The sequence below is a fragment of the Amphiura filiformis genome, chromosome 9 (assembly GCF_039555335.1).
Source record: "Amphiura filiformis chromosome 9, Afil_fr2py, whole genome shotgun sequence".
NCBI lineage: Eukaryota > Metazoa > Echinodermata > Ophiuroidea > Amphilepidida > Amphiuridae > Amphiura > Amphiura filiformis.
The window spans coordinates 26,305,904-26,331,279 of record NC_092636.1 but is presented as its reverse complement, the minus strand read 5'-3'; the positions used below and the strand labels follow the sequence as shown (position 1 = coordinate 26,331,279).

At 42.1% G+C, this 25,376-nt stretch overlaps 1 protein-coding gene across 1 annotated transcript; it reads right to left on the bottom strand.

The window, feature by feature from the left end:
• Window positions 1-683: 683 nt before the first annotated feature.
• Window positions 684-25,115, bottom strand: LOC140160802 (probable cysteine--tRNA ligase, mitochondrial). Its single transcript, XM_072184111.1, has 13 exons — window positions 24,697-25,115; window positions 24,112-24,162; window positions 23,383-23,572; window positions 22,418-22,523; window positions 21,054-21,279; window positions 20,042-20,175; window positions 19,004-19,138; window positions 17,739-17,877; window positions 16,181-16,304; window positions 14,836-14,934; window positions 12,491-12,608; window positions 10,851-10,963; window positions 684-2,679 (listed from the first exon to the last, which is right to left on the bottom strand). The coding sequence occupies exons 1-13, from the start codon at window positions 24,987-24,989 to the stop codon at window positions 2,620-2,622; spliced, it is 1,788 nt and encodes a 595-aa protein (XP_072040212.1). The 5' UTR covers window positions 24,990-25,115; the 3' UTR covers window positions 684-2,619.
• Between the last annotated feature and the right edge of the window lie 261 nt (window positions 25,116-25,376).

The following is a 25,376-nucleotide window of genomic DNA, read 5'->3' as shown; positions in this document are numbered from 1 at the left end:
TGGTACATAGGTGAATGATTGTCCCAACATTGTTCAAGGGTTAAATTAGGCAAACAGTATTTAAGTTTTAAATTAAACTTATTGGTGTTAATAAACAAAGGGTGGGGTAACATCATTGTCATCAGACCCACTACCTTGTACTTGTGTCCTGATCTGTACAAATTACACACATCTGAATTGGTAGGTAGGTGTTCAGGGGTTTCACAGTCTCGTAATCATTATTTGCTCCAATTCCAGTGGCACCTCATGCATATTGCCCTGGGTAGGATAATTAAGGCTATGTTCACAAGAGGGGCATGGAAACTCACTACACAGCTCTGTTATATTGAAGTAAAATGGTAATGCTAATACCTATTTCAATAGGTAATGGCTCATCTGGTAATGGCGGGGCAGATGACCCATGACAAAAGACCTTGTTACAGTTGGTTCCGATCAGGGTGATAAGCCCGATTCTTGGATACACTTGACTGTCCTGTCCTTCGTTCACCAGGTCACTTGTGCCTGGCCGAAGTTTCATCAGCGTATAAATATCTCCTAGATTTCAGCTATTAATGCCTAGATATGCGCGACATAAAAAAAAAATAATAATGAGGTGTCACTGGAGCTGGAATAGATAATAACATCACTGCACTTTGAAATAAAATGGCAGAGGCAATTTTACTTGTCAATTTGTTTATTAAAAACATGCTCTTTTTGGCAATGGATATGAAAGCAGACATTAGAACATATGTGACATGATCAAGGGGAATGAGTCACATGTCGGCCCTGGTCGAAAATGAGTTTTACAGATGTTTCTAAAGAGGACATTTTAGAGCTTTCAGAAACTGAAAACCCCATGTTGATACGACTTTTCTTCGTGAAGTTACATCAATTTATCAATCACTGAAAACAATATAAAACAAAAGAATTTGAACACTTTCTTTGCCAATATCTCAAAATCAATATTAGCGACATCCGACTCATTTCCCTTGATCGTGTCACATATGTATCTTGCACATCTGATGAAGTCTGGAAATTCACAGTTTCCTAGATAATAAAGTACAAGTACAGGGAAGAATTTACAACCCCCAAAAGGGTTTACATCTCTGAAAATGCCAAGATATTCCCTGTGAATCAAGGGTGAAAGTCATCAAAAACATCCAAAGATATACTGTATTTCGTCAAATAGTCGCCCCCTCAAATAAAGCACTTTTTTCAAACAAGATGTTTCAAAAATGCCGATATTTCCATGCTATCTTGTGTGTAGTAAGCTTACCAAGTTGCCCACATGGTCAATAATAATAGCGTCACTTTTTGGCGAAAATCTGGATTGGAAACCCGGAAGTGTTTCTAGTTCATAGTTTGTCATTTTAGCGTGAGTTTTAAGTTTACCTAATGATTTTAACGGAATTATCGTTCTAAAATTGACCTTGAATAAACGCCCCCCCCCTTGGCAAAATGTAACTTGCCCCCGGGGGCGTTTATTTGACGAAATACGGTAATCTTGAGATACTGTATCAATTACCTTGTAGCAGCTGCTTTGTCATGTTGTAAAACCATGAGCCATGACAACGGTCACCTGGTTGGTCAAAGATGTTGTTGAGTGTGTAGGCTTTTCTATGACCATTCATATTTTACAATATCAAAATAACTGTTGCACTACACTCACACTTTGATAATTCATCAGTAATGCCTTCTTATAGACATTTTGAGGCTATTTTACCATCATTTAGACTTTTTAAAAGAAATTCTATGATAATCTCATCATGGATTTTTATTAATTTATTTGTAATTGTTTGTCCAAAAGTGCCTGTCCATAACACAGGTTGAGGATTTGCCCACGAGTCTACTTTTGAGATTGTCCGTCAAAAGGATGAGTGGACTGGTCTCTGACTAACACCTTGTTGTGAATGGATTCATCTTTCCACAGTTCCTTGACCAAATATTTTAACCTCAAATTTGCTACAACATAAATTTTAGTGATCAGGCCCTTTAGGCTACGATCACATAGAAGTATACTGTATATGGTATACGCTATACGCTCATTCGATCAGGCTGAGTTCAAATAGGAGTACACTAAGTGAACTCAGCCTGATCGAATGAGCGTATAGCGAATTCTGTATACAGTACACCTTTATGTGATCGCAGCCTTAGAGATGATTTTATGTTGATGCATTACATGCCAAAAAATTTAAGTAACCACTACTATGCTGCCATCTTCCAGTTAACAAGTTTCCCATTAAAGTTGTCTTACTTTTGCAGTTTCTGCACCAAATTATAGCATTCCACATCAAGTTCATTCCTTCACCTTGCCTGCTAAAGCAGCCAACCAATCAAAACTGATCAATCAAAAGTAAATTTTCTCCCGAGTTGAACACTTTTAAAACTGCATACATTATCATAATGGTAGATTTATATATTTTTTATCAGTGATATAAAATGCTAGCTCAAGTCTATCAATAGTTAAAATGTTTCATCTGTGAAGGTATGCAGCTGCCATTTTATGTCACATGACTTTTCATGCATGATTTGAGTTTTGGTGTTAGCCTAATTACGGATGATGACAACCAATAATAACAATGCATGGTGATTACAAGTGCATATTCCAAGTTTATTAATTATTTCTCTGTTCCCATTGTGTCACGTTGTCTTGCTAGGCTTCTCCACAAATTCCCACGTGCCGTGTTCTTTGCTTCGATCCTGTATAGAAATGGTGCAGAAAGAAACAGACAAAGGAGTTCAATAATGGAATAGTAAAACTCAAGATATTTGCAAGTTTCATGAGATCTGTTTTCTTTCTACGTGTAATAAAGGAACAATAGGTTGTTGTGTACATCATGCACTCATCGCATGTTCCTAAAAGTAATTGTCAAAAATGCATGAATGGAAATATTTCTTGATAATTATCAAAATTGTTCTGTTTAAAAGTTCTTTTCTTTTCTTAGGGTTATATGACAAACATACAGTGGCTTCATAAGGTTTCCAGACAGGGGGTACTGCCCTCTCAAAAATATTTGTTGGGAGCAATTGGGACAGAAAGAATGAAAGATAATGTGAAATAGTCCCAAACAGAAATGTTTGGTAGACTCATAACCGGTGCGATCTTACCTTTCCGATGTTGATTAAGATACTTCTTCTTGCATCGATCCCGAGATGCGGAAAACCAATAGTCATTTTGTCCCACATAAATGAATAAATAACAAAAACCCCGATCCCCGGTGGACTCACCCAAAAGGTGACGTCACACCATATGATCGCCCTTATCCGACTTGGGATCCCCTACTCGGACCAAACTTGTAGGGGTGGCGGGGTCCGGGATAATCAACATCGGAAAGGTAAGATCGCACGGTTATGAGTCTACCAAACATTTCTGTTTGGGACTAGACTCAGTATACCGGTCGATCTTACCGTTTCGATGTTGATTAAGATACTTCTTGCATCAACATCTGAAAGATCGATCTAGCAAGTAACCGACGGATGGAGGTACAAGATTGGTCAGCATCTGATCAGGGATCGGGAGCGGTAACGATGGTTTTCGCGAGGTCAGAAAATATTTTCCCCCAACGGTCGGGAAACAAAAAGACCACGCGATCACAGACATAAACCTCCTTACTTAATAAGTTTGGTGGTTAAGAATAGCGACACTGGTTCTTACCATGGTGAGTATTCTGTATAGTCTGAAAACCTGGTACCCGTACACCACCGTATTATGATCGCCCGAACAATGTCCCGTAAACCTCCCGCCCGTCTCTGATTACTAACGTAAACGGAAGTATCGTAGAGAAGGGCGAAGGTGGCTTCCGGGACACCGCCTAGATCTCCTCAAGGGACAACCGAACGGTATACCCAAGATGATGAGATAGCTCAGTGTCGAGTGGGTCGTGGGACGCTTGAAACCTTCGCGATCCCCGGACCCCACCAACACCTGGACCAGCCATTGCGACAGCGGCTGGACCGAAAGGCTCTGTAAGGGTGATGAATGCGGTCGTGAGTCCCTCGCAAGGCTTGTGTTCGGAAGACATAGTGCTGCAGCGCCTTATCGGACACCCCAGCCTATCTTTGGCTTCAGCCGAACCTTGCCCAACCCTGGGGATTGGAGAGGGACGAATGTCGGTATGCACCGCGCCCGTTCGTAGTCACGAGAACAGAGCGCCGAAACAGTGTCGCTCCAGTGTTTGTGAACACGGAAGCTAACCTCGAGACCGTGTGCAACTCAGCACCGCCGTCCGAAGCCAACGCCAAACCGGAAAGCCATCTTGAGAGTTACGTATTTAAGCGTCGCTTTTGGCGGAAGGTCAGAAGGGTGACCCTTAAAGTAATCTAAGTCTGTGTTGGGATCCCTTAGGAGGATCACTTTCCTTTTTGGTAGACACTCGTTGAACATACAGTCGAGGCGTGAACTAATAAGGTAACCATCGGCTATGATAGTCGAATTCGTCTCGAAACCTCGGTGAATGGAGAGGACAGCTGACTTATAGCTGGCCCCAGTGGCCCGCTGAAGTCTTGCTTGGAACTTTTCTGTCAGAAACTCCGGAACTAGCAGCACAGAGGCTCTAGCGGGAGAGCTATTTGTCTCATTGCACCAAGCGTAGTATGGAGCCAGACTCTGGCTATACGTCCGTAGGGTAGACTTCCGTCTAGCCCCGGCGATGAGAAAAACAGCTTCTGATGAAAAGTATCCCTCCGCTGCGTGTTCCCTGGTAAGGGCCATGCAGCTAACTGCAGGTGCTCTAGTGATAGACTGGTACCTCCGCTCCGGGCATCCGGAGTAGATCTGGTACTGGGAATGCCAGCGGCCTTGCCGCTAGCAGAATGACAATGCAGTCTTCCCACCCGATCTTGGCCACCACCCTCATGAGTAGTGAGATCGGAGGGACTGCATAAGCTGCCATCCTCCCCAGTCTATGGACAGAGCGTCCCACGGTGAATGCTTGGGGTCCGCGACCCTTGAGCAGTACACGGCAGTGGATGATTGCGATGAGATGCGAACAGATCTTTCGAGGGGTGGTACATCCCCTTGAAGATCGTCTGAGCGCCCTGCGGAGCAAGGGACCATTCTGCTGGTCCCGACACCCTTCCTCGTGACAGATTGTGCGCGAGGATGCTGGTGACGCCCGCGATGTGTATCGCTCTCATCGTAATCTGCCTGAACTTGCACCACCCTATCAGGTGTCGTGCATGCAGGCTCAATCGTGGTGGCCCGGAGTCCCCTTGTCTGTTGGGGTAGGCTACCACGGTTGTGTTATCCGTCAGGACAACGGTATGTGATTCCACGATCACCTCCTCGTAAGCGAGGGAGGTTGATGTGAAACTCTGTCTCTATGGCCCCCATAGGCCCGAGACGGAGTCTCCGTGGATGTGGACCCCCCAGCCCCGTTTTGACACTATGGTCGCTCACTACGTGACATACCGGGGTGCAGGAAACCTGACACCCTGGGTCAAATTGGGCTGATGGGTCCACCACCAGAGTTCCTCTCGCGCGATCTCCGACAACGGAACCGCGAGGGATATTGGTGACGACTGGGCCTGCAAGCAGGCTAGAAGGTGTAGTTGGGTAAGCCTAACGTGAAACGGCAGTACAGTACGAGGTCTACCATACTGGCCATTAGGCCTACCACCTTCATCCATGCCACAGCGGGTTTTGCCCGAGACTCGCCAAGAGTCAGGCACACCGCACCATGTTAAATCACCCGCTCGGGTGAGAGCACCGCGAACCCCTCCGTGAGGGTGATCTGGGCCCCTACAAATAGTGGTGTCTCGCGTCGGGACCACGCTGGACTTTTTGAGCTGATCAAAAATCCAGGGTCCCGCACCCTACGGACTATCAACCCCATGAGACCCGTAGTCTTCAGTGGAGTGCGTCCGTGATATGAGCCAAACGTCCAGGTAGCAACTGATGTTGACACCCCTGTGCTTCAGGTGCGCTGCCACCGCTCTGACCAAGAGTGTTAAACACCCTGGGAGAGATGGACAGGCGGATGGCGGTATCAAAACTGGTAATTTTGATCCTGTACCTAGAAGCGCAGATGCCTCCGATCTTGAGAGGCGATTGGCATATGCAGATAGGCGTCCGAGAGATCTAGCGATGCTGTTCCCATGCCCCTGATGGGGCAGGCTAGCACCGAGGCGAGAGTCCCCATTCTGAACCTCTTGGGCCTGAAGAACGTGTTCAACAGCCTGCGGTTCCGGATGGGGCTCCGTCGCCAGTCTTCCTTGGAGCCAATGGCTCCAAGATCACCCGTAGAACGGGGGTAGACCGGGACAATCGCCCGCTTGCGTGAGAAGCTGTGTGATCCCTGTCAGTAGTGCCCGACGCTGGGGGCCGTCTGACGGCACTACTGTGGACCTCTGAAATGTGCAGGCAGAATGTGGGGAGACTGGGTTGCCAGTCTGTAACCCCCACTCACCACTGACCATACCCAGGCGCTCAAAGAGATGGTTTCCCACCTCTGGGTGAAAGCCATAAGCGGTCGCCCACTGGGAGATCCCCTGTGGAAAAACCGCTGAGCCCCCAGGAATGCTCTGCCTAGCTTCCCTTGGAAGAGCGCTTGCTCTTCTTCGGGCTTGCCAGCTGTTCCTGTGCTACCCTTGCGCCTCCCAGAAATGGGTGCTGCAGAGGTAGTGGGCTCAGGTACTGTTGGTGGTGCACGGCCTGCTGAAGTCGGAGCTCCTACCCATGGTAAGGGCAGTTTCCGACCTCTTCAGAGTGCTCCCGTTGGTAGCTTCTTTGCACGGTCCTCCACCGTGCGCAGAAGCATCCAAAGAAAAAGGACCCTGCCTTTCCATCGCGTTGAGCGATTGGAGTGGCAGGCCCCTCCCCGGCGCTGAGTGGACACCCTATGGGCTAGGCCCATGGAGCTCTCGTTGAGGCTAGCTAATAGGCTCACCTCGGAAGAGCTCAGATGTTGTCTGAGCGTGATACGCTTGACGACATCTGGGTCCCTCTCGGATCCCCTCAGGTAGGTCCCGTGGTCCTCCCGCGTTACACGCAGAGGAAGCGTGCAAGCACGCGGCGTCATAGCTCTACTGAGCTCGACAGCCCCACGATATCTACCCGTGAGGTTTGCCGGGAATGAGAGTGCAGGCGTCCCCTGTGAGGAAGCAGCAGCTGAGCATCCTACTGAAAGGATCCCTGGTCCTCCTCCATGGACTCCCCTTAGGGGGTGTCCGGAGGAAGATCAGTGCTGTTGCTCCCCTCGCGGGCAGCGGGGAAGGAGATTGTAGTGATGTCACTACCGGACTCAGCTTCCGACTCCTTTCCCTCGCCCACAGTATCCGTATCATGCTCCGATGATGACGGTAACTGAGGACGGGCATCTGAAAGCGGGTAAGAAGGCATAACCACTGTGTGGCTCGCCGACTACCTGCCAGCAGAAGAGGGAGTACTCCCGCAAGACCCTGAGGTATCCGCCATGGCACCACTGGGTCCGCATGCTCTCGCAGCCGCCGTCCTAGCGCTAGCAGCACGGGGCCTACCCTGATCAAGATCTGGGTTAGCCCCATGCCGGCTGGCCTGGTCAACAGCTGATGTTGGTACTGCGTGGCCATCGCTGGCGACACTTGCCACGGTGCTAGGCCGTGGAAGAAACACCCTGCGGCGGGTACCACGGGCATACCCAGCCGGCAGCTGACCCTGAAAGGATCCGCCACCAGGGTAACCCCATGGTACTGCAGTACCAGCACCGCCTCCCCTTGTTGCCACAGAGACTGTGGCGACTAAAGCGGGTGCTGCGGCACCGGTGCGGTATCAGCGTGGGTACCCGTGAGGGTTCCCAACTGTGGACCGCTGTAACCCCGCCACACCGCGTTCCCTGTTTGGGGATCAAGCTGTGTGCTGGCGTGGTACCGGCGCGGTACTAGCATGGGTACCCGTGAGGGTTCCCGGTTGTGTACCGCTGTATGCGTGGTTCCAGCGTAGGTGCCCGTGAGGGCTCCCGGCTGTGTACCACTGTACCCATGCCTCACTGCGTTCCCCGCAAGGGGATCAAGCCGCGTGTATGGGTACCCGCTATACCGCTGTCCCTTGGCTGAGGGAGCTTGCCTAGTACCACGGGTAGCTGAGCGTGCATACCCCCGATAAATCCCCTCGCCACCTGAATAGGCAGCGTCAATCAATGGAGCTATGCCCTGTTGATTTGACAGTGATCGATCAAGAGAGGGTAATTGACCCATTGACGGTAATGGATCACCCACGCTCCGCTGGCTCTCGAGGACATAAGTGGGTTGTTGATCAGCTAGGCTGTTCAAGCTACTTACTGTACCCTCTAGAGCTTCGCCCAAGGTCGCTGTGTGTGGCGGACCACTCACGGCAGCTATGGGCGGGTGCATAGCGGCTGCCACTGAAGTCAAGCCGTAGCGCGTCTTTGTAGCTGCCACCGAATGCACCTGGGTCGCTGTCCCGTGAGAGACTGCGAGCCCAACCCCTGAATAATCGCCAGCCAGTCCCTGTGGACAGCCAGCAGCTATTCTAGGGCCCAGGGTATCACTCGGCGGTCCCGCCATGGAACGCTGCCGTGTGACAACCCCAGTTGGTTCTGCTAAGACTACACCCACAGCGTTAGCAGCGGTATCGTCTCTGCTGAACCCATGCATGCTAGGGTTCAACCCAGGCAAGCCCGGGTACCCTTGCATGCTGCCCGTCGCTGGCTACTACTGTGGCTGTTTGAGCCCGTAGATATGCCTGCAACAGACGGGTGTCCTCCTGCTAAAAACCCGTGAGGATTTTCGCTAGAGGACTGGTATCCTCCTGCTACAAAACCCGCTAGGGTTTTCGCTGGTGGTTACCGCTCTGCTGCCTGCTACTTTGCTCCGACGTATAGTCAGTGCTTTCGCTGGCTGCTGAGCCTTTGGACGCTTTAGCAGTCCCGAAGAACCGCCTTGCTTGTCCGGGACCGGAGCCCCTTAAGCAGACCTGCCATGACCCATAGGGGCTGTCACAGCAGAATCTACCGTGTCGACTGGTATCCTCCTGCTGCAAAACCCGCTAGGGTTTTCGCTGGTGGTTACCGCTCTGCTGCCTGCTACTTTGCTCCGACGTATAGTCAGTGCTTTCGCTGGCTGCTGAGCCTTTGGACGCGCTTAGCAGTCCCGAAGGAACCGCCTGCTTGTCCGGGGACCGAGCCCCTTAAGCAGACCTGCCATGACCCATAGGGGCTGTCACAGCAGAATCCACCGTGTCGACCTTACCAGTGCCCTTGGTAGATTTCTTCTTCGTCTTATGGCGATGGCGGAGCCTATCCCAATCGTCAAGCTGGAACTCGGAGAGTCCTAAGCAAAAGAAAGACATCTAGAAGATCGTGAGCACTCCCTGTGGGTGAAACAGAGCGGGTGTGGGTCCCGCTCCGTCACCAGGGAAGGGCAAGCCCGACAGGGCCGAGGCGAAGCGAGGAGAAAAGGGAGGGGGGGCACCCCCCCCCCCAACACGCGACTCAAGCCCAGTAAGCAAACCTGAGCACGGAGGCTGGTCGCTAACGTTAGTGGTAAAGTAAGGACTGGCTAACTTTATTACTAAATGTCAGACGGGTCCCTACCAATCCCCACCGTATGAATATCTGATTAACTCGTCTTTATTGGACGGTAATGAAGACATAACGATAGAGTAATCACCCTAACATAGCAACAATAACCTACCGTACATGAAATACAATGTGTATGTACAAACATCTATTGTAACTTACAGGCTGCAATGGTTGTTTTACGTGGGAAACAAAATGAATGGCGTCAACGAGCGGCCATTTTGAATTGCTCGTGTGTCCCGTATACAAACGGAGGCACGATATGTAGCTAAGTTTTGGATCGTTTTGTGTCACTTTTTCGCCAGAAAATGCCGTCAAAACTATCCTCAGCCGAACAATACCGGTTTGGTTTTACCTAAGGTGTGAAACTACAACCGTATATCTCGCCTTTGGTCGAGAAATTGATACACAGTGCTATGAACAATCGATAGGCACGTCTGTGTCAGTCGGAGACCAAGGAGGATAAGGATTTATCATATGGTGTGACGTCACCTTTGGGTGAGTCCACCGGGGGATCGGGGGGTTTTTGTTATTTATTCATTTATGTGGGACAAAATGACTATTGGTTTTTCCGCATCTCGGGATCGATGCAAGAAGAAGTATCTTAATCAACATCGGAAACGGTAAGATCGACCGGTGTACTGAGTCTTGTCCCTTTTAGACAAAATTTCTCACCCCCCCAATGGTCACGCTGGCTACATGCCTGATTAAAGATTCATGGCAAGAAGCTTGTGATTTGTAAGAAAAACTGAATTTGACTTAATGACTGAAGTTATTACAAAGCTGTTCACATCCAACCATAGCATAATATATGCAGACAAATCAAATACATGATTAAATTCAAATTGATGCAATATGTTACCAGCTCCAACAAAACCCAGAACAAGTTGCCAGGCATGTTTTTGAGTTATAGGCCTTTAAAGACGACATTCCCATAAAATAAAAAAAATTTGGAATTCTTAATTTCATGGTATTTGAGTGTGAGACTAAGTGGACTTTCAAATCCTTGGAAGCTAGTACTTATTAAAAAAAGGTTTATTTAATCAATAATTAACAATTGAACTATGATAATCCCTATTCAATCCTGTGTAAGGCAGGAAACTAATTAGCCCATTACTGTGAAAAGCAATTTCGCAAAAATATCAAGGTATCATTTACAAAATTATCCACATCTTGAAAAGTATTGATGCTATGTATATAATTTTGGTATCATTTTGAAGCTTATTGTGCTTACATTTTTATCCAAATCATGAAATGTCAAAAATGCGACTTGTTCCTGGTTTTGTCAGAACGGATATATGCAGACAATCAAATACATGATTGAATACAAGTTAATATATGATGCAAATATCTCACCTTAATTTGTATGCCTGAGTCTGCAAGGCCATCTCTGAATTGATCACAGGCTATCAATACTGGTGCTCTTTCCTGCATCACAAGTTTCTTCTTCTCCTTCGATGTCAACTCATCTGAGCAGATAAAGTCAAAGTATTACAATTTTATATGATCAATCTGTTACCCAGTCTCAGTGACGTAGCTAGGGGTTATGGCGCCTGGGGCAAGGATACAGAATGTTGACACAAACTTATAAAAATATTTTTTGCCGACAGACATTGTCAATTGTTGACCCCAGTTTTTTTTTACCCATGTTGCTCGAAAATCTAATAAGTGATGAGGAGGGTAGGGATCAAAACAAACGTATAGCAATACAGGGTCAGGGCAAAGAAAGTGACACTTCCAACCTGTGCCGGGGTGTCTTGATTTTTTTTGGGGGGGGGAAGGATATGGGGCTGGTATTCTCAAATTTAACCCCACAAATAAATCAAATTTGATGACAAGGAGACCCAAAAATTAACCGATTGTCTGGACTTGGTGAAATGTTAGATTCAAACTGGACCTATGCACTTGCAACAATTGATCTGGATATATGTAGCGCTACAAAACACTGAAAAATGAGTCTGTTTTCAAGATTTTCTATGCCTTTTTCGGAAGAGCATCCCATCTTATATAAACACCTCAAATAAAGAAAGTCCGCAGTCATGTAACCCGTCCTACACCAAAACCTGATCTTGTTATGACAATTTGATTGAAAAGGTCGTGTGCAGAATCTTGTTAGCTGCAATTTGATACCAAATTTGCTACCGAAAACTCTGAATTCACAGAGATTGATACCAGTATATGAAATTTGATCCACTTTCAAAAGTTGCAAATTAAAAAGCGGAACATGCGGACCTGTAGAGGTGAATGGCAGAGCGCGACCATTGACATAGCCCGAAACAACCGCTAGGTCATATCGATCGCATCGTGCCCTAGTATTCATCAGAAAAGCACTGTAGCAATCCATGCGTTTTAAATTGACAATTGAATAAAGCACGCACTTGGTATAGTCGACAGGGGCCCATCGTGGGCAAGCAAGCTTGACCATATTGCCACGCAAGCAATTTCGACTGCGTGCTTCGTTTTGATTTGCAACTTTTGAAAATGCACCAAATGCCATAAACTGGTATCAATCTTTGTCATTTTTGAGTGTTTGGTAGCAAATTTGGTATCAAATTGGAGCTAACAAGATTCTGCACACGACAGTTTCAATCAAATTGTCAAACAAGATCCGGTTTTGGTGTAGGACGGGTTACATGACTCGGACTTTCTTTATTTGAGCAGTTTATATATAAATCATTTTCTGGAATTGTGTGACCTACAGCTAAACAGAAGAGAAATGGTACCCTTCTCAGTTGCATTTCCCTGCCACTACCTTTCCATGGTAACTGTGCTCATTCACATCACAATTGGCCTTAAACATTATTACAATCAACCATTTTGTACAAATTTGAAGGTGTAAAATGGCCACATTTGCTTGATGTATGTACAAGTCTGGCGAAATAACAAATGCATCTGAAAGCTAATGCCACAAAAAATGACAACAGGAGCACCAGATCAAAGAATACTGGTACATTTTTTATCAAATCTTTCTTTTTTAAATGCTACATTTTCCTCACCATTTTGAGTCATAGAGTTGCTACTATCCAATGCCCACTGTCTCACACTGTTGCGGAATTCTACAGAAGCATCTAATACACTGGTAAGGGTCCTTGTTGAGGCAGTTGAACCTGGAGACTAACAGGCAAAAAAAGAAAATGTGAAAATGAATACTGAAAATGAATATAAAATGCTGTCATGCAAGTGATTATATCAAACACCCACTATCTATAATAAATTACTGTAACTGGCGAATTGGTAATTGGCTAAAAACTTCTACAGTTTACATTATTTCGGAAAACGGATTTTTGCGTTGCGTAGAGTAAGGTTGTAAAACGTCCAATTTTGTTTTTGTTTACATTAATGGTGTCAAATAATGTTAATTAGTTTTAAAAGCACTGAAAGTTCCCTGCGAGCTAAAACTTTTCACGCCAACACAATACACTTATGTTGACGTAGCCTGATATAGGCCTTCTGTCCTGTCATCGGTGTGAAGATAATATGCCTGTTGTCTGAATTAACCATGTTAATAACTTGGCCCTATTATTATTATACCTCAGGCATTCAATATCCTTTTTGCAGATCCAGACTCAGGGTTGCCAAAATTTTCAGTCAGAATCAAATCACCCAATTTTTTTCTTATAAACCATTGGCTTTCTGGTAATGTACAAATTGTGGAAAACATTTCAAAAGTCACCTAATTGGGCTAACAAATGGTGGCTTCTGCAACCCTGTCCAGACTATGAACATCTCATTTACACATATTTTCACACATCTTGGAGACTCACCAAATCAATAATGTCAACATTTACTCTAAAGGGTCAATGTCCTTTTTGGATGTCAAGACTGATGTGTCATCCCATATACCTAACAGTGGTGCAGCCAGGACTTTTTCAGAGAGGGGGGGGGAGGCAAATTTCATTGTCACAAATGGGCTACAAAGTAAAAAGTACAACAAATTTATCCAAAATGGGCTAACAAATAAAAAGTACAACAAATGCATACAAATCTTAAATATCAGGTCAGCCAGCATACCACAGGGGCCAAGAGGGAAGTGAATAAAATTGTGTTCATCTGCTAGCTCAGTGTTGTAGCCACGACTTTTGAAGGGGGGGGGGCAGCAAGGTACATTTCAAGGTGAGGGACAAACTTGGACAAAAATGGTCAAAAATGGGCTAAAAGGTACAACAAATTTGTCCAAAATGGGCTAAAAAGTACTGTATAAACAAATGCATAAAAATCTTAAATAACAGGGCGGCCATCGGTGGATATGATATGGTGGCAAGAAGACTTGCTTTGATCATGATCTAATTGCAATTTCAAGCCATTGATTTTTATGGAAAAGATACTAAATATTATATTTCTAAATGATAATCTCATTAAATAAAACATTTACATGTACACAAAATATACCAACCGCGAAAGACTCTGACCGCGAAAGACGGGTGACTGCTAGTATGACGGGTGACTGCCACCCCTAACCAAGAAATTTGGAGAAACCGATATACCAAAATTGAAAATTTTCAGCCAAATTTAATGCAAACAAATTTTCTCCAAATATTTCAAAAATTTTGGCTACTAGCGAGGCAAAGTTGGGCAGTGTTCCGGAAAAAAAATTGAAACCATATACCAAAATTAGTCTAGAAAGAGAGGTCATTGATATACCAAAAGGCTGAAAATGCTACCCACATCCAGGTATGGTCATTTGTACTGAGTACTGAGTCATGTCAAAAGGAGACACTTTTGGGCAGGTTGTCAATTTTGCGGTTTTTACATATCTTAAATAAAGAGACATTTTGCTCCACAACGCCGTTTTCCCCAATAAAATCGGATATTCCTAAGCGAAAATATTGAGTTCGTAAGTTATGGTACCGTATTGTAAAATTGGAAATTGAGATATCGGCCTTTTAAAAATATTATTGACAATGTTGAGCGAGTAAGAATTACCTTGAAAAATGTCTCAAAAAATACAAGATGCCAGTTATATTTCGGTCTGAAACTATCAGACAATATTTTAAACATAAATAACATCACAAATTCGCAACAACCCCAAATTGTAAAAAATCACCTCCGGGCAGATTTTTGGCCATTTCTCCATTTACGATCCTGCCCAAAAGTGTCTCCTTTTGACATGACACGTCACATATTCTCTGCCCCAAATTGTTACATACAGCCTTATCTTGAACACTTGATCCAATACCTATAAATGATCCAATAATGCCAATTATCTTGTCAAAACTAACTTACAAAACTCTACATATTATAAATCATTACAGCATGCACACTTGATATTTCATTTTATGCAACTTTGCAATGTGCAACATATCTCAACTAATAACCAACCGATGTATCATTAATAACTTACATTTCTTTGTGTAAATTGCACCCCAAGTGAGTTCAGCACATGGTTGATATAGGTAGAGATTGCAGCTATGACACCTGGACTACGAGCACCACTTGTATCCTGAAAAGCGAAAATTCATAAAAAGTTAAGTTTAAAAAATTATTCAACCAGATTGTTTCTTAAAAAGTTTGATACAGCTATAAACAAAATGCATGTATTTTATAGAAATGGGCAGAAACGGCATTTCATATCCTCTCTCTGTGAACAGCTATTACCAAGTGTTGCATCCTCCCCAGTCACACATTGTGCTATTGCAGTTGAAATCCATATACCCCCTATTGAAGACATGGTCTTAATCTCCTACACAGGGGGTGTAGATTTAAAATGGAGTCACCCATTCAGGTACAAATGGGATATTAGGTCATGTCTTCCATGGTTGTATGGATTTCAACTTGAATAGCCCATTTCTACACACACATTATTGCCTGATGGTTGATGAGGACTGCATGCTCACAATAATATGACTGGGCAGATGATGTGGGCAGCAAATTAGGTTTAAATTTTTTTGCAGATCATAACAATATTGAAGAAAAGAACATATAATGGCCAGAACCTGTGGCCTGAACTTAAAGTATGAGTCAAAACCAAGGTCTGTTTGTCATGTACTTTGTATGTGGGCCTGCTTGGAAAGCAGTGCTTGTCACTGAAGCTGTTTTACCCTCAGTAAAGAAATTATATTATCTATCTAATACATAAGTCTACAATGCACTGGAGTCTTCATATCTGCCAACTTCTTCTTCTGCGGTAAGTGTAATATCATTGAAATTCAAGTTGCAGTGCAAAATATGTACAGTGCGATGTGCAGGTCATGTCATGTAAACTGAATGTGCACTTTTCACTGTGACAAAATCCTTCTGTACTTCATACCCAGGATAACCTACACAAATAATGCGATAAGCAAGGCCCAACAATTTTCGCTATGCGAAAATCCTGTAACGCACCACACAATTTCCCCTTCTCCAAGCAATAAGACTTGGTCCATGCATGTAATATGACTTTTTTCATGAAATCCACCAATTTCATGTTAAATTTCAGCAAAATATAGGTTTTCTCCTTACTTTCTGCCATTTTACTCACAAAAATGATCCAACAACTTTGATGTAAACTTTGCACAAGCATTGTTCTTCAAACCTGTGATGTTGTCTGTGCAATTTGTCATTTTTTCTGCGCAATTTGTTATTATTTTGAACAAATCGTCAGGCCCTAAGGATGCTGCCATCAATACTTTGTATTTCTAGCTGTTCCACATGGTTATTAATATTTGCCTTGTCATTATAGTGCTTGTATTTATGATATTACTTCTAACCTTGCTAGTATTTTGTAGTTGTTTATTGCCAAGTTGTACTAGGTCCATCAGCCCCTCCATTGCTTTGTGTGTATTAAAGTCATCTGCTAAGGCTGCGATGAACTGATCTCTAACTTCAGACAATCTGAGGGTATACAAAAAGAAAATAATCAGCCACTGTCCAGATTATTCACACATTCAACAACTCTTCCTATACTTTTGTACAGGAGCCAACCGTTGTTAATCCGTGATGAATCCACACTTTTGCAGTAAGCGTATACGCGAACGCCAGCGCACATCCGCGTTATGCGTGAGCGCGTAAAATTCGTCATCTCTGGAATCTGTGTGCGTAGCACGCTTAGAAGTTGAATTCAGTATTTTGGAAATATCGGATTCCAGGATCTGTGATCGGATAAAGATTGTAGCTGCCCGAGCGAAGTAAACCATGCAGACGCGCCGGACGCGAGTTGTTAATCGATGATGAACAACGGTGAAACATGATTGAATCCCTAAATCATAAATAGTATTCAGCAGGGCTTTACCTAGATCTTAACGATACCATTTTCACCCTGTGGCAGCAAAATTAACACGTTGAAGCAGCTGTTTCGCTCGCACATCTATGCAGCATCTTTAAGTGTGTGCATGTGTACAACAGCGCTTTGGGTGAACGCTAGCAATTTGAGGCTGCGCCCAATGAAATGTGCACTGACGTCACTGCCACATCAAGGTGTAAAATGGTATAGCTATTAAATTCACCACTAGGGGTAGCAAATGAGGAAAAACAAACACAACAAACAAGAAGAAGAAAATTTAGAAAGAAAGGCAAAGAAAGAGGAAACCAGAATAAAAGAAAGGGAACAAAATCTGCCAGGGTAGCCATTTCATTAGAATTGAGCATCACTCTTCCTCATCTTCAATGCAACCCTACATACTGGGGTTAGGGAGTATCATCCTACTCTTCTTGATACTGACTGTTTAATATCATGCACAGAGGGCTCATGCTCACAAAAGAAGAGCACTAAAGCTATTATGGTTCATTTTCCACTGGACATTTGCCCCTAAACAATCCAGTCAATGTAATAGTCTGTTTCATCTCAAGATGAGAGTAACACCATGTTGGATTTCCCAGTGGCAGATTCGAATTGCGCATGCTAACCTAATCCAGTGGGGTGTATTCACACTTGTCGGTACGCTGGCTATGCAACGGCGTAAATGCACTGATCCGAATCCGACACTGCAAAATCCAACATGACGCGACAGATTATAGCATTATGTGGCTCCTACATTGAAGCAAGACCCAGAGATGTAAGTGAGGTAACGATCCACTCCCTGAAAAACATGCGAGCCAAATGCGAGCACCTCGCCAAATTTCTGAAAGTGCAAGGGGGCTTGTCCGGGAAATAGGCTGCAAGGTATCACCCCATGGCTCTTTTTATGACAAATTATCATCATCCAATCCCGAAAATGTAAAAAAAAAATTTTAAATCTGGCCCGAGACCTTCCATGCATCAGATGAATATTTAAACCACTGTGCTACACTCTCCCAGCCTGAATGAAAGAATCAATAGTATACACAGACCTTTGCATCAGGGCAGCTTCATCAAGTGGCTGACACATCAATTGACCTTTGACATATGCATCTGAATCACTGAGAAACGAGGAGAGTTGATTGCCTAAGGAAATGGCATTTTGCATTATCTCATCACCATATTCAATATCTGAAAAAAAAAGATTTCAATAGTATGTTATACTGTCAACATTTCTCCTTACATCCCGAATATTCCTGCCAAAACAGGATAATTTGTTACAAGGCTCCTTTTATGTGTTAACCATCTCGTATACCTGTGCGATGTCAAGCGTGTGCACTGTGCAAAATAATACGCGATGGATGGTTAGCAGTACGCTTAATTTGTAAAAGAAATCATGCAAAAAATTATAGTATTCATCAATAAGAAATGAGTTTGCTAATGTCAGGTGGCCTTACAGTGAACTTGGTGGGGTACAGGGATATGCTGCTCAGAACAGGAGCCTTTTACGGGCTCTCAGGTTTAGCGATGGGTTTCAACGTTTCAGAAAAATGGTTTCCTGACGGATGCTTTTTTAAAATATCTGGAAAAGTGAAGTCTAGGAAAATTATTTTCCTTTAGTACAACAATAAGTTTAATAAACTTATTTGTCTGGTTGGTTTTTTTTAATGAAATTTAAGACAAGTTTCCAACATTTTTACAAATTAAGGTTTAATTTTACAAATTTCAAAATCATCAAATTTGGTATATTTTCAGGACCAGTTTTCAGAACCAAGACACACATCACCATCCAATCCAAAATAAAGACCCACCCAGGACAACTAAATCAAAATCACTTTGTTATGCCAGGTTTGTTTTGGGGTTAACACCATTTCCAAAAGAGAGTCAACTGCGGGCATAAAATCTCAATGCTGATGAAATTATGAGCTACATACATTTAAGAAAGGCTGAAAATAACTGCAAAGTCCTTTTATTCTATCCCTTAATTCAGCACACACTTAAGGATTCACACTACTAAATACAATAACCTAGCAGATGATGTGAGAGCAATCGAGCCTGCTGAAAATGGCAGCAATTGCCCTAGTCATATTGAGGAAAATGTTATTTTATGAAAATTAGTGTTTTGGTGACAATTTGAAAATCTCATGTTAGCCTTGACAACATACTTTTTTCATCTTTTTTTAACCACCGAGATGTTGGTTTTTACGAAAAATGTAACTTGAAGCAACCAGTTACTTTATAGCTGATAAAATTGAATTTGAATAGCCACCATTTTACACAGTAACGTAATAAAGCAGCATAAGGAAACTAATCTTACCATTATTATACTTTGTAACTAGACAAAACAATCTAAACTGGTTTGCAGTATACTTCTGTAGTACCTCTCTGATGCTGATGACATTCTGCAAGGATTTGGACATCTTGTTGACATCATGTTTTAAGAACAGGTGACCTGGGAACACAAGATATACAAGACACAAGTATTACAGTATTAATTTATCAGGAATATCAATTATATGATAACGTATTCAGGCGCCTAGCAAGGTGACAAAAAGTGGGGCGCTTCTACATGAAGCTGCATAAAAGATGCAAAAATGTTCAAAACAGTGCAAAAAAGTACAGAAATTGCACTAAAGTGGGGCACCCCTGATAACATTTATACAAAGATGACAGATGCTTGATGACAGTGTTTTTGATTCTTTGAAAATAATTGAAATGTAGCGCAATACACTGGAATGGTTTTGTTAGAAGCAGAAATGGAGCAGGCAAAATTGGTCAAATTTGCACTCACACTGTGTGTTAAGCCACTGCAGTATGCTTGCTTTCATGGCAGCAATAATACAAAATAATCAGTGACGAACATTCAATATTCTAATATTCAAACCAGAGTAAAGATCGCAGTACCACAGACTACTACACTAACAGACTATTTGCAAACAGATAAAAGTCCCTGTGCTTTGTTTGTATGAATTCTCACATAATCATGTGGGCCGATCGTCCGATCATGTGTCTAAAAATTGTGCGTGCCTTTGTGTATACATGATAGAGTATTGTATGTCTTCGAGTTTTTGTGAAAGACCGTAAAAATACACAATATGTGCTTAGCAGTTTCATCCGTCACACTTCATGGGACGATGGGCCCTCATTAATGGGTGATGCTGGGACTTTACCTGTTTGCAAATAGCCTGTAATAGTCTATGCCCTTTACACTTCGTTAGTGCTTACAATGAAGAGCTTCTTTTGAGGCAGAGCTGCATGCTTTAGAGGTCATTATTATATGCAGTAGCTCATTTGCTTGACATTCAAGACTTCTAATGCCAAAAGTCAAAAACAACAAAGCTGTACTGCCACTTACCAGAGTGTAGGAAGTAGTTAGCCCATTGGTCCGATCTGAAACATCCTTCGCATTGTGCGATCTCATTTGTATGATGCGGAAAGGCAAGATCTTTACCTCCTGTATGGATGTCTAATGACCTTCCAAATATGCCACTGTGAGGAACAAAGAAATACAATACAATCACCTACAGATATTCACCATCTCATTGAGCTATTAGGCCTATTCCGTTTGAAATCCACACTCCCTCTATGACGGACATGACCTTAATCTCCAACACAGGGGTGTAGATTTCAAATATAGTCACCCCTTTAGGTAACCCCATTTGAAATTTATACTCCCTTTGTGGGAAGATTAAGGTCATGTTTTCCATTGGAGGGGTAGTGGTTTCAACTGGAATAGCCTAAAATTTGCTTTAGTGTAGATCTAGATATGTAGATAAATAGTATTCTGAGCAAGTTGGGATGGCCAGTAACACTGAAAAGCTGCAGACTGACTCAACTATAAAAGTTATTGGCTTCCATTTGGATTAATATTTAATTACACTGATATCTACATGTAAATTTGTTACCCACCCTTAGAACCAAACAAGCAAGATGTATGTCTGAAATGTTTAATACCCTCCCCACCCAAAATAAAATCTCAGATGCACATGAATTGATTTGTTTCATTTCTCTCTCAACAAGCAATGTCTTAGCTAGCCATCCGTCTGCCCGACAATCCCCGTCATTTACCCGTCTGCCCGTCATTTAAGATGGGGAGTTTGCTCATAGGATGGGCAAAATTAATGCCTTTGACAGATGCTATATTTTAATTTTAGCTGTGGAGAAAGGCTATTGACCTTTTTAGTAGACCAGACTTGCAAAACAAGGCCATAGCAAGACATATTTGAACTCTTTGAACCCTCTCAATGGGCTATAGAAGTCTGGTAAATGTTTTAAAGGTCAAATTAGGATAGGCAATTTTATTCAAACCACAATTTCTAGCTAACAATACACAATTCTTAACCCACAAACAAACAAGTAGTCTATACCTTGCCATGGCAGAGCATTCAATGTGCCATCCAGGTCTACCATTCCCCCAGGGTGATGTCCACCATGGTTCATTTGGTTTAGCTGCTTTCCACAAGGCAAAGTCTCTTGCATTGCGTTTCTCTGATAGATTCTCATTGGGTTCGTCTGCTTCACCGGTGTCCATGTTGTCTGTGGAAAGCTTGCCGTACTGAGGACCAAAAGCTTGCACATCGAAATAAACACTACCTGAAAAAATATTTATAAAAGAAAAAAGTGCTTCATGAAATAAGCACAAGCTATTTGGATCAAGTTGACATATTTATGCCTGCTGATCAGTTGGTAGAGCAGTTTAAAAAGCCATAATTTAAGATAGATTTTAAAATATATATGGCTAATTTTGTTCAAAACCTGTTTTTTAAATCTTTGTAATGTTTACAAAATGTCAAACGTAAACCTAAAAAAAAAAAAAATGGATTCAGCTGATTTAATAGTGCTTGCAGGAGAACAGAGCAAATTTGGAATTAAGATCTTAATTAAGATATCAAATCCGACATAGAACACATGCTGGAACTTGGTTTACTTGCAACTTTGCGATGTTGCGTTTGGAACCACCAGACTTCATAAGGCACCTGACCCATTGGACTGGTCAGAGTCTTAGCCAGAAATCAGAAACCACCCGTCCAATCTATACCAAAATTTGACCCTCAAATATAAAACAACTTGTCTATATACCCATGGAAGGGTCTCTGGGTTCAAATATGTCCTGATTTGGCCTTTACATATCACTTTGAATTAGTCCCAAGTTAAAAATCATCTGTTTTAGAGCTATCACATCTGTAAAATCCATTAAATCTACCCGTCTAAAATTAGATTAGCCAATCTTAAAGACAGGCAGACATATGGCTGGCTAAGACCTTGGGACAGGTATCAACTTAATGGTACAGACCCATGCATGAGATAAGTTAAAGTCTATCATGTGATCAGTCCAATGGGCCAGTTGCCTTATGAAGTCTGGGGTTCCAGACTAGAGTCAGAGTTGCAAGTAAAGTAAGTTCCAGTATAAGATTTAATTCCAAACTCACTGTTTACAACTATTGGATGACTAAGAACATTGACTCATTTCACATAATTACACAATTTTGGCTCCATTTCTTTAATTATTATATATTTTCTCAGGCATGTATCCTCTGGATCCTCGCATTTAATATTTAATGTCTCATATTGACTGATGTCATGCTATGACACAGCAGATAGGCCGCCCTCTCTAATTATAATTTTGGCAAAGAACGACAAAATTAAAATGTGACCAAAATCGTATATTATGGATTTAAAAAATATTGTGTACAGAAAATTACTTGGAAAACCCAACTGCCAGTCGACTTACCAGATGGAGCAGCATAGGCATATCCATTATTAATAATTTGCTGGATGAACGCAATGATTTGCGGGACGTGATCTGTGACATTGGTATACAATGTTGCAGGTAGAACCTATAAAAAAAGCAAAACAAACTTTGAGTGATCACTAAAATGTAAATAAATTATCATTATCTGGTGATGGACACATGATCAAATAAAACAAACAAATATAGATTATATAACATAAACATTACCGTACCAAAAACATAAAGCGATACAATGACCAAATGACCCCATTTTCTTTTTGCCTTGGATCTATCAGTCACCCAAAGACCACTTTTTGCATTGGATCTATCAGTCACCTTTTTTGCATTGGAATTGGATCTATCACTTTACCCAAAGATTCCTCGTTTTGAATTGGATATCAGTCCTTCAAAGACTCATTTTTGCCTTGGAGTTGAATCTATCAGTCACCCAAACACTACTTTTTTGCATTGGAATTGGATCTATCAGTCACCCAAAGACTCTTTATTTTTTTGCCTTTGCTCTATCAGTCATGTACCCAAAGACTCCTGTTTTCAGTTGCCTTGGCTCTATCAGTCACCCAAAGACTAATTAATTTTTGCCTTGGATCTGTCAGTCACCCAAAGACGGTAAAGACCTCTTTTTTCAAAATGATTAGCAACTCAAGTTCCAATCAGTACTGTATTTATTGTGTAGTTGTATCATGCAGAGTCCAGAGATATGATATTAACCCCATGAGAACTACCTGCCGATTGGTTAAAAAGAAGTTTTCCTTATCAATTGGACCAATCAGCTAGCAACACTTTTAGAATAATTTCACCACACAAAAAAATTGGGGTGAATTATTTGCAAAGCTCCATTCTGATTGGTGATTAAAATGAAGATATTATGTAATTGACCAATCAAAGGCAATATTAGTAGTGCTCAGGGGTCAATCTATAAATGATGTTAATTATCATATACTTACATTCAGGTTGTCCATATCTTGGTAGAATTCATCTTGATAAACTTTTGTAAGCTGGCTGAATGAAATGTCAGATTCCTGAGATCTTTTGATAATCTTATCATCAATATCTGTGATACCCATGACCTGGACAACATCGATGCTGAAGAACTCGGACAGGATACGGCGGATGATATCAAATCGAACATACGAGCTGTGAAACAAATAATGGAAATGCAATTTGGTAGAAAAGCATCCTTTGCTTTGTTTTTGTGACCAAACAAAAAAACAAACCAATAGAAATCAAACACAAATGTTTGTGACATATTCTAGAACTTGAGTGTAAGTTCAAGGTGGTACTACATGTACACCCCCTGATAAATTTTGTGACTAATTTTGCATTTTTCTCAAAAAAATAACTACACACTGTACTGGTAACAAAAGTTATGTATACTTTATAGGGGCAAGGAATCCAGTTACTTCATTGAAATTTCAGTGATTCAAGACAAGTGGTTCATATATATGTTAAGAAATGAGGTACATTCTAGTGGTACCGCTTTTCTTATCATAAATAAGGTACCGCTTGTCTTGAGGCACTGAAATTCCAGTGTAGAAACTGGATTCCTTGCCCCTATAATATACATAACTTTTGTTACCAATGCGTTTTTATTTTTTGAGAAAAATGCAAAATAGTCACAAATTTATAACATTCCTGACATCTACACATCTTTTGCTCAAAATGTATTACTTTACCTGGCATGTCCTATATGGGCACTGTCATAAACTGTAGGTCCACAAGCATACCTGTAAAAGAATGAATTGAAACAAAACTATATGTATGAATTTCAACTTTAGAGCAGCATAGAATTAATAAATCAAATCATTTGTGAGAGCTTTAAAATGAGTCATACGAATGTATGGAAAAGTCTCTGCATACAAAATTATTTTAAATATACAGCGTAAAATTGCAGATTAGAATGAGAATGAGAAGAATACACTTCTGAAGATTTCTTTTTTCTCTCTCTCTCTCTCTCTCTCTCTCTTTTCTTAAATACAGTTTTTGCCCTGAATATTAACCAAATTTCTTGACAAATTAAAAGTTAAAAACCACTCTCATATATCTCTAATATGATTACTGACTAAATATCACTTTGTACTTGGGGATGTGCATGTTTGTTTTCCTGGAGATTCACAACCAGAAGTTTGAAGTCAAGCCTCACACAAGAACCAACAAATGAAAGTATTTACTTGTTTCCTTTTTCACCCAAAATGTTCATGTTTCTGCCAACCTTTCCTTTTAGACTACATCTACATGTGTAGCATTCTGATTCTACTTACCACGTTGCAACATTTTTATTGGATAAAATAAGTGGGACTTTTACTTTGTCTTTTCTTAAACTGTTCGTAACTCTTATCCCAGTGTCATAACCAGATGGTTCTTCCCAATTTGTCGCACTTGAAAAGTTCCTGAAGAATGACCTTGCTATTGCAGATGTTGTTGGTACCTGGCCTCTTCGACATGTTTTTTGTAGGAATGTCCGGGGATGTTTGCTGCAAAATCTGCTGCATTTTTGATGTAAACTTTGACTGACTATAGAAGATATGGGTTGACATCTGAATGTTTGCAGCATTTTGATTCTTTCAAGAACAGAATATTAGTTTTGATCTCCAATGGATGTGCAATGTAATGCAGAATTAAGAACAGAAACCAAACTTAGCAGCAAGTTCAACTTCAAGTTCAAGTTCAAAGCACTTTCATAGTTTCAAGTAAGCTTATTTACAACTAGCTGAATTTGTCCTTTCATGGCCCATGACATGGGCTAATCTGAACATAATATAATATACAATTGATAATTAACACGCTATCATTTTAAATCATTATTTCACCAAACTTAAGCTTGCAAAGTCATGAAGATTCTGTCCAATTTCCTGTCCAGTCCATTCATCATGTTCATTTTGACATGTGTCTGTTTTCTGAATTGTGTGTAACCTCTGACCTGTAATTCACCCTGAAACAA

What these genes read in the sequence shown, in the direction of transcription:
- LOC140160802 (XM_072184111.1), bottom strand. Translation starts at nt 24,989, where the DNA reads ATGCTGCAAACATTCAGATGTCAACCCATATCTTCTATAGTCAGTCAA. An exon ending in GAATGCTCTGCCATGGCAAG is followed by an intron (nt 20,176 to 21,053) that starts GTATAGACTACT and finishes TGTTCCTCACAG; the next exon opens with TGGCATATTTGGAAGGTCAT. An exon ending in ACTCAGGCATACAAATTAAG is followed by an intron (nt 2,680 to 10,850) that starts GTGAGATATTTG and finishes ATTTCTATACAG; the next exon opens with GATCGAAGCAAAGAACACGG.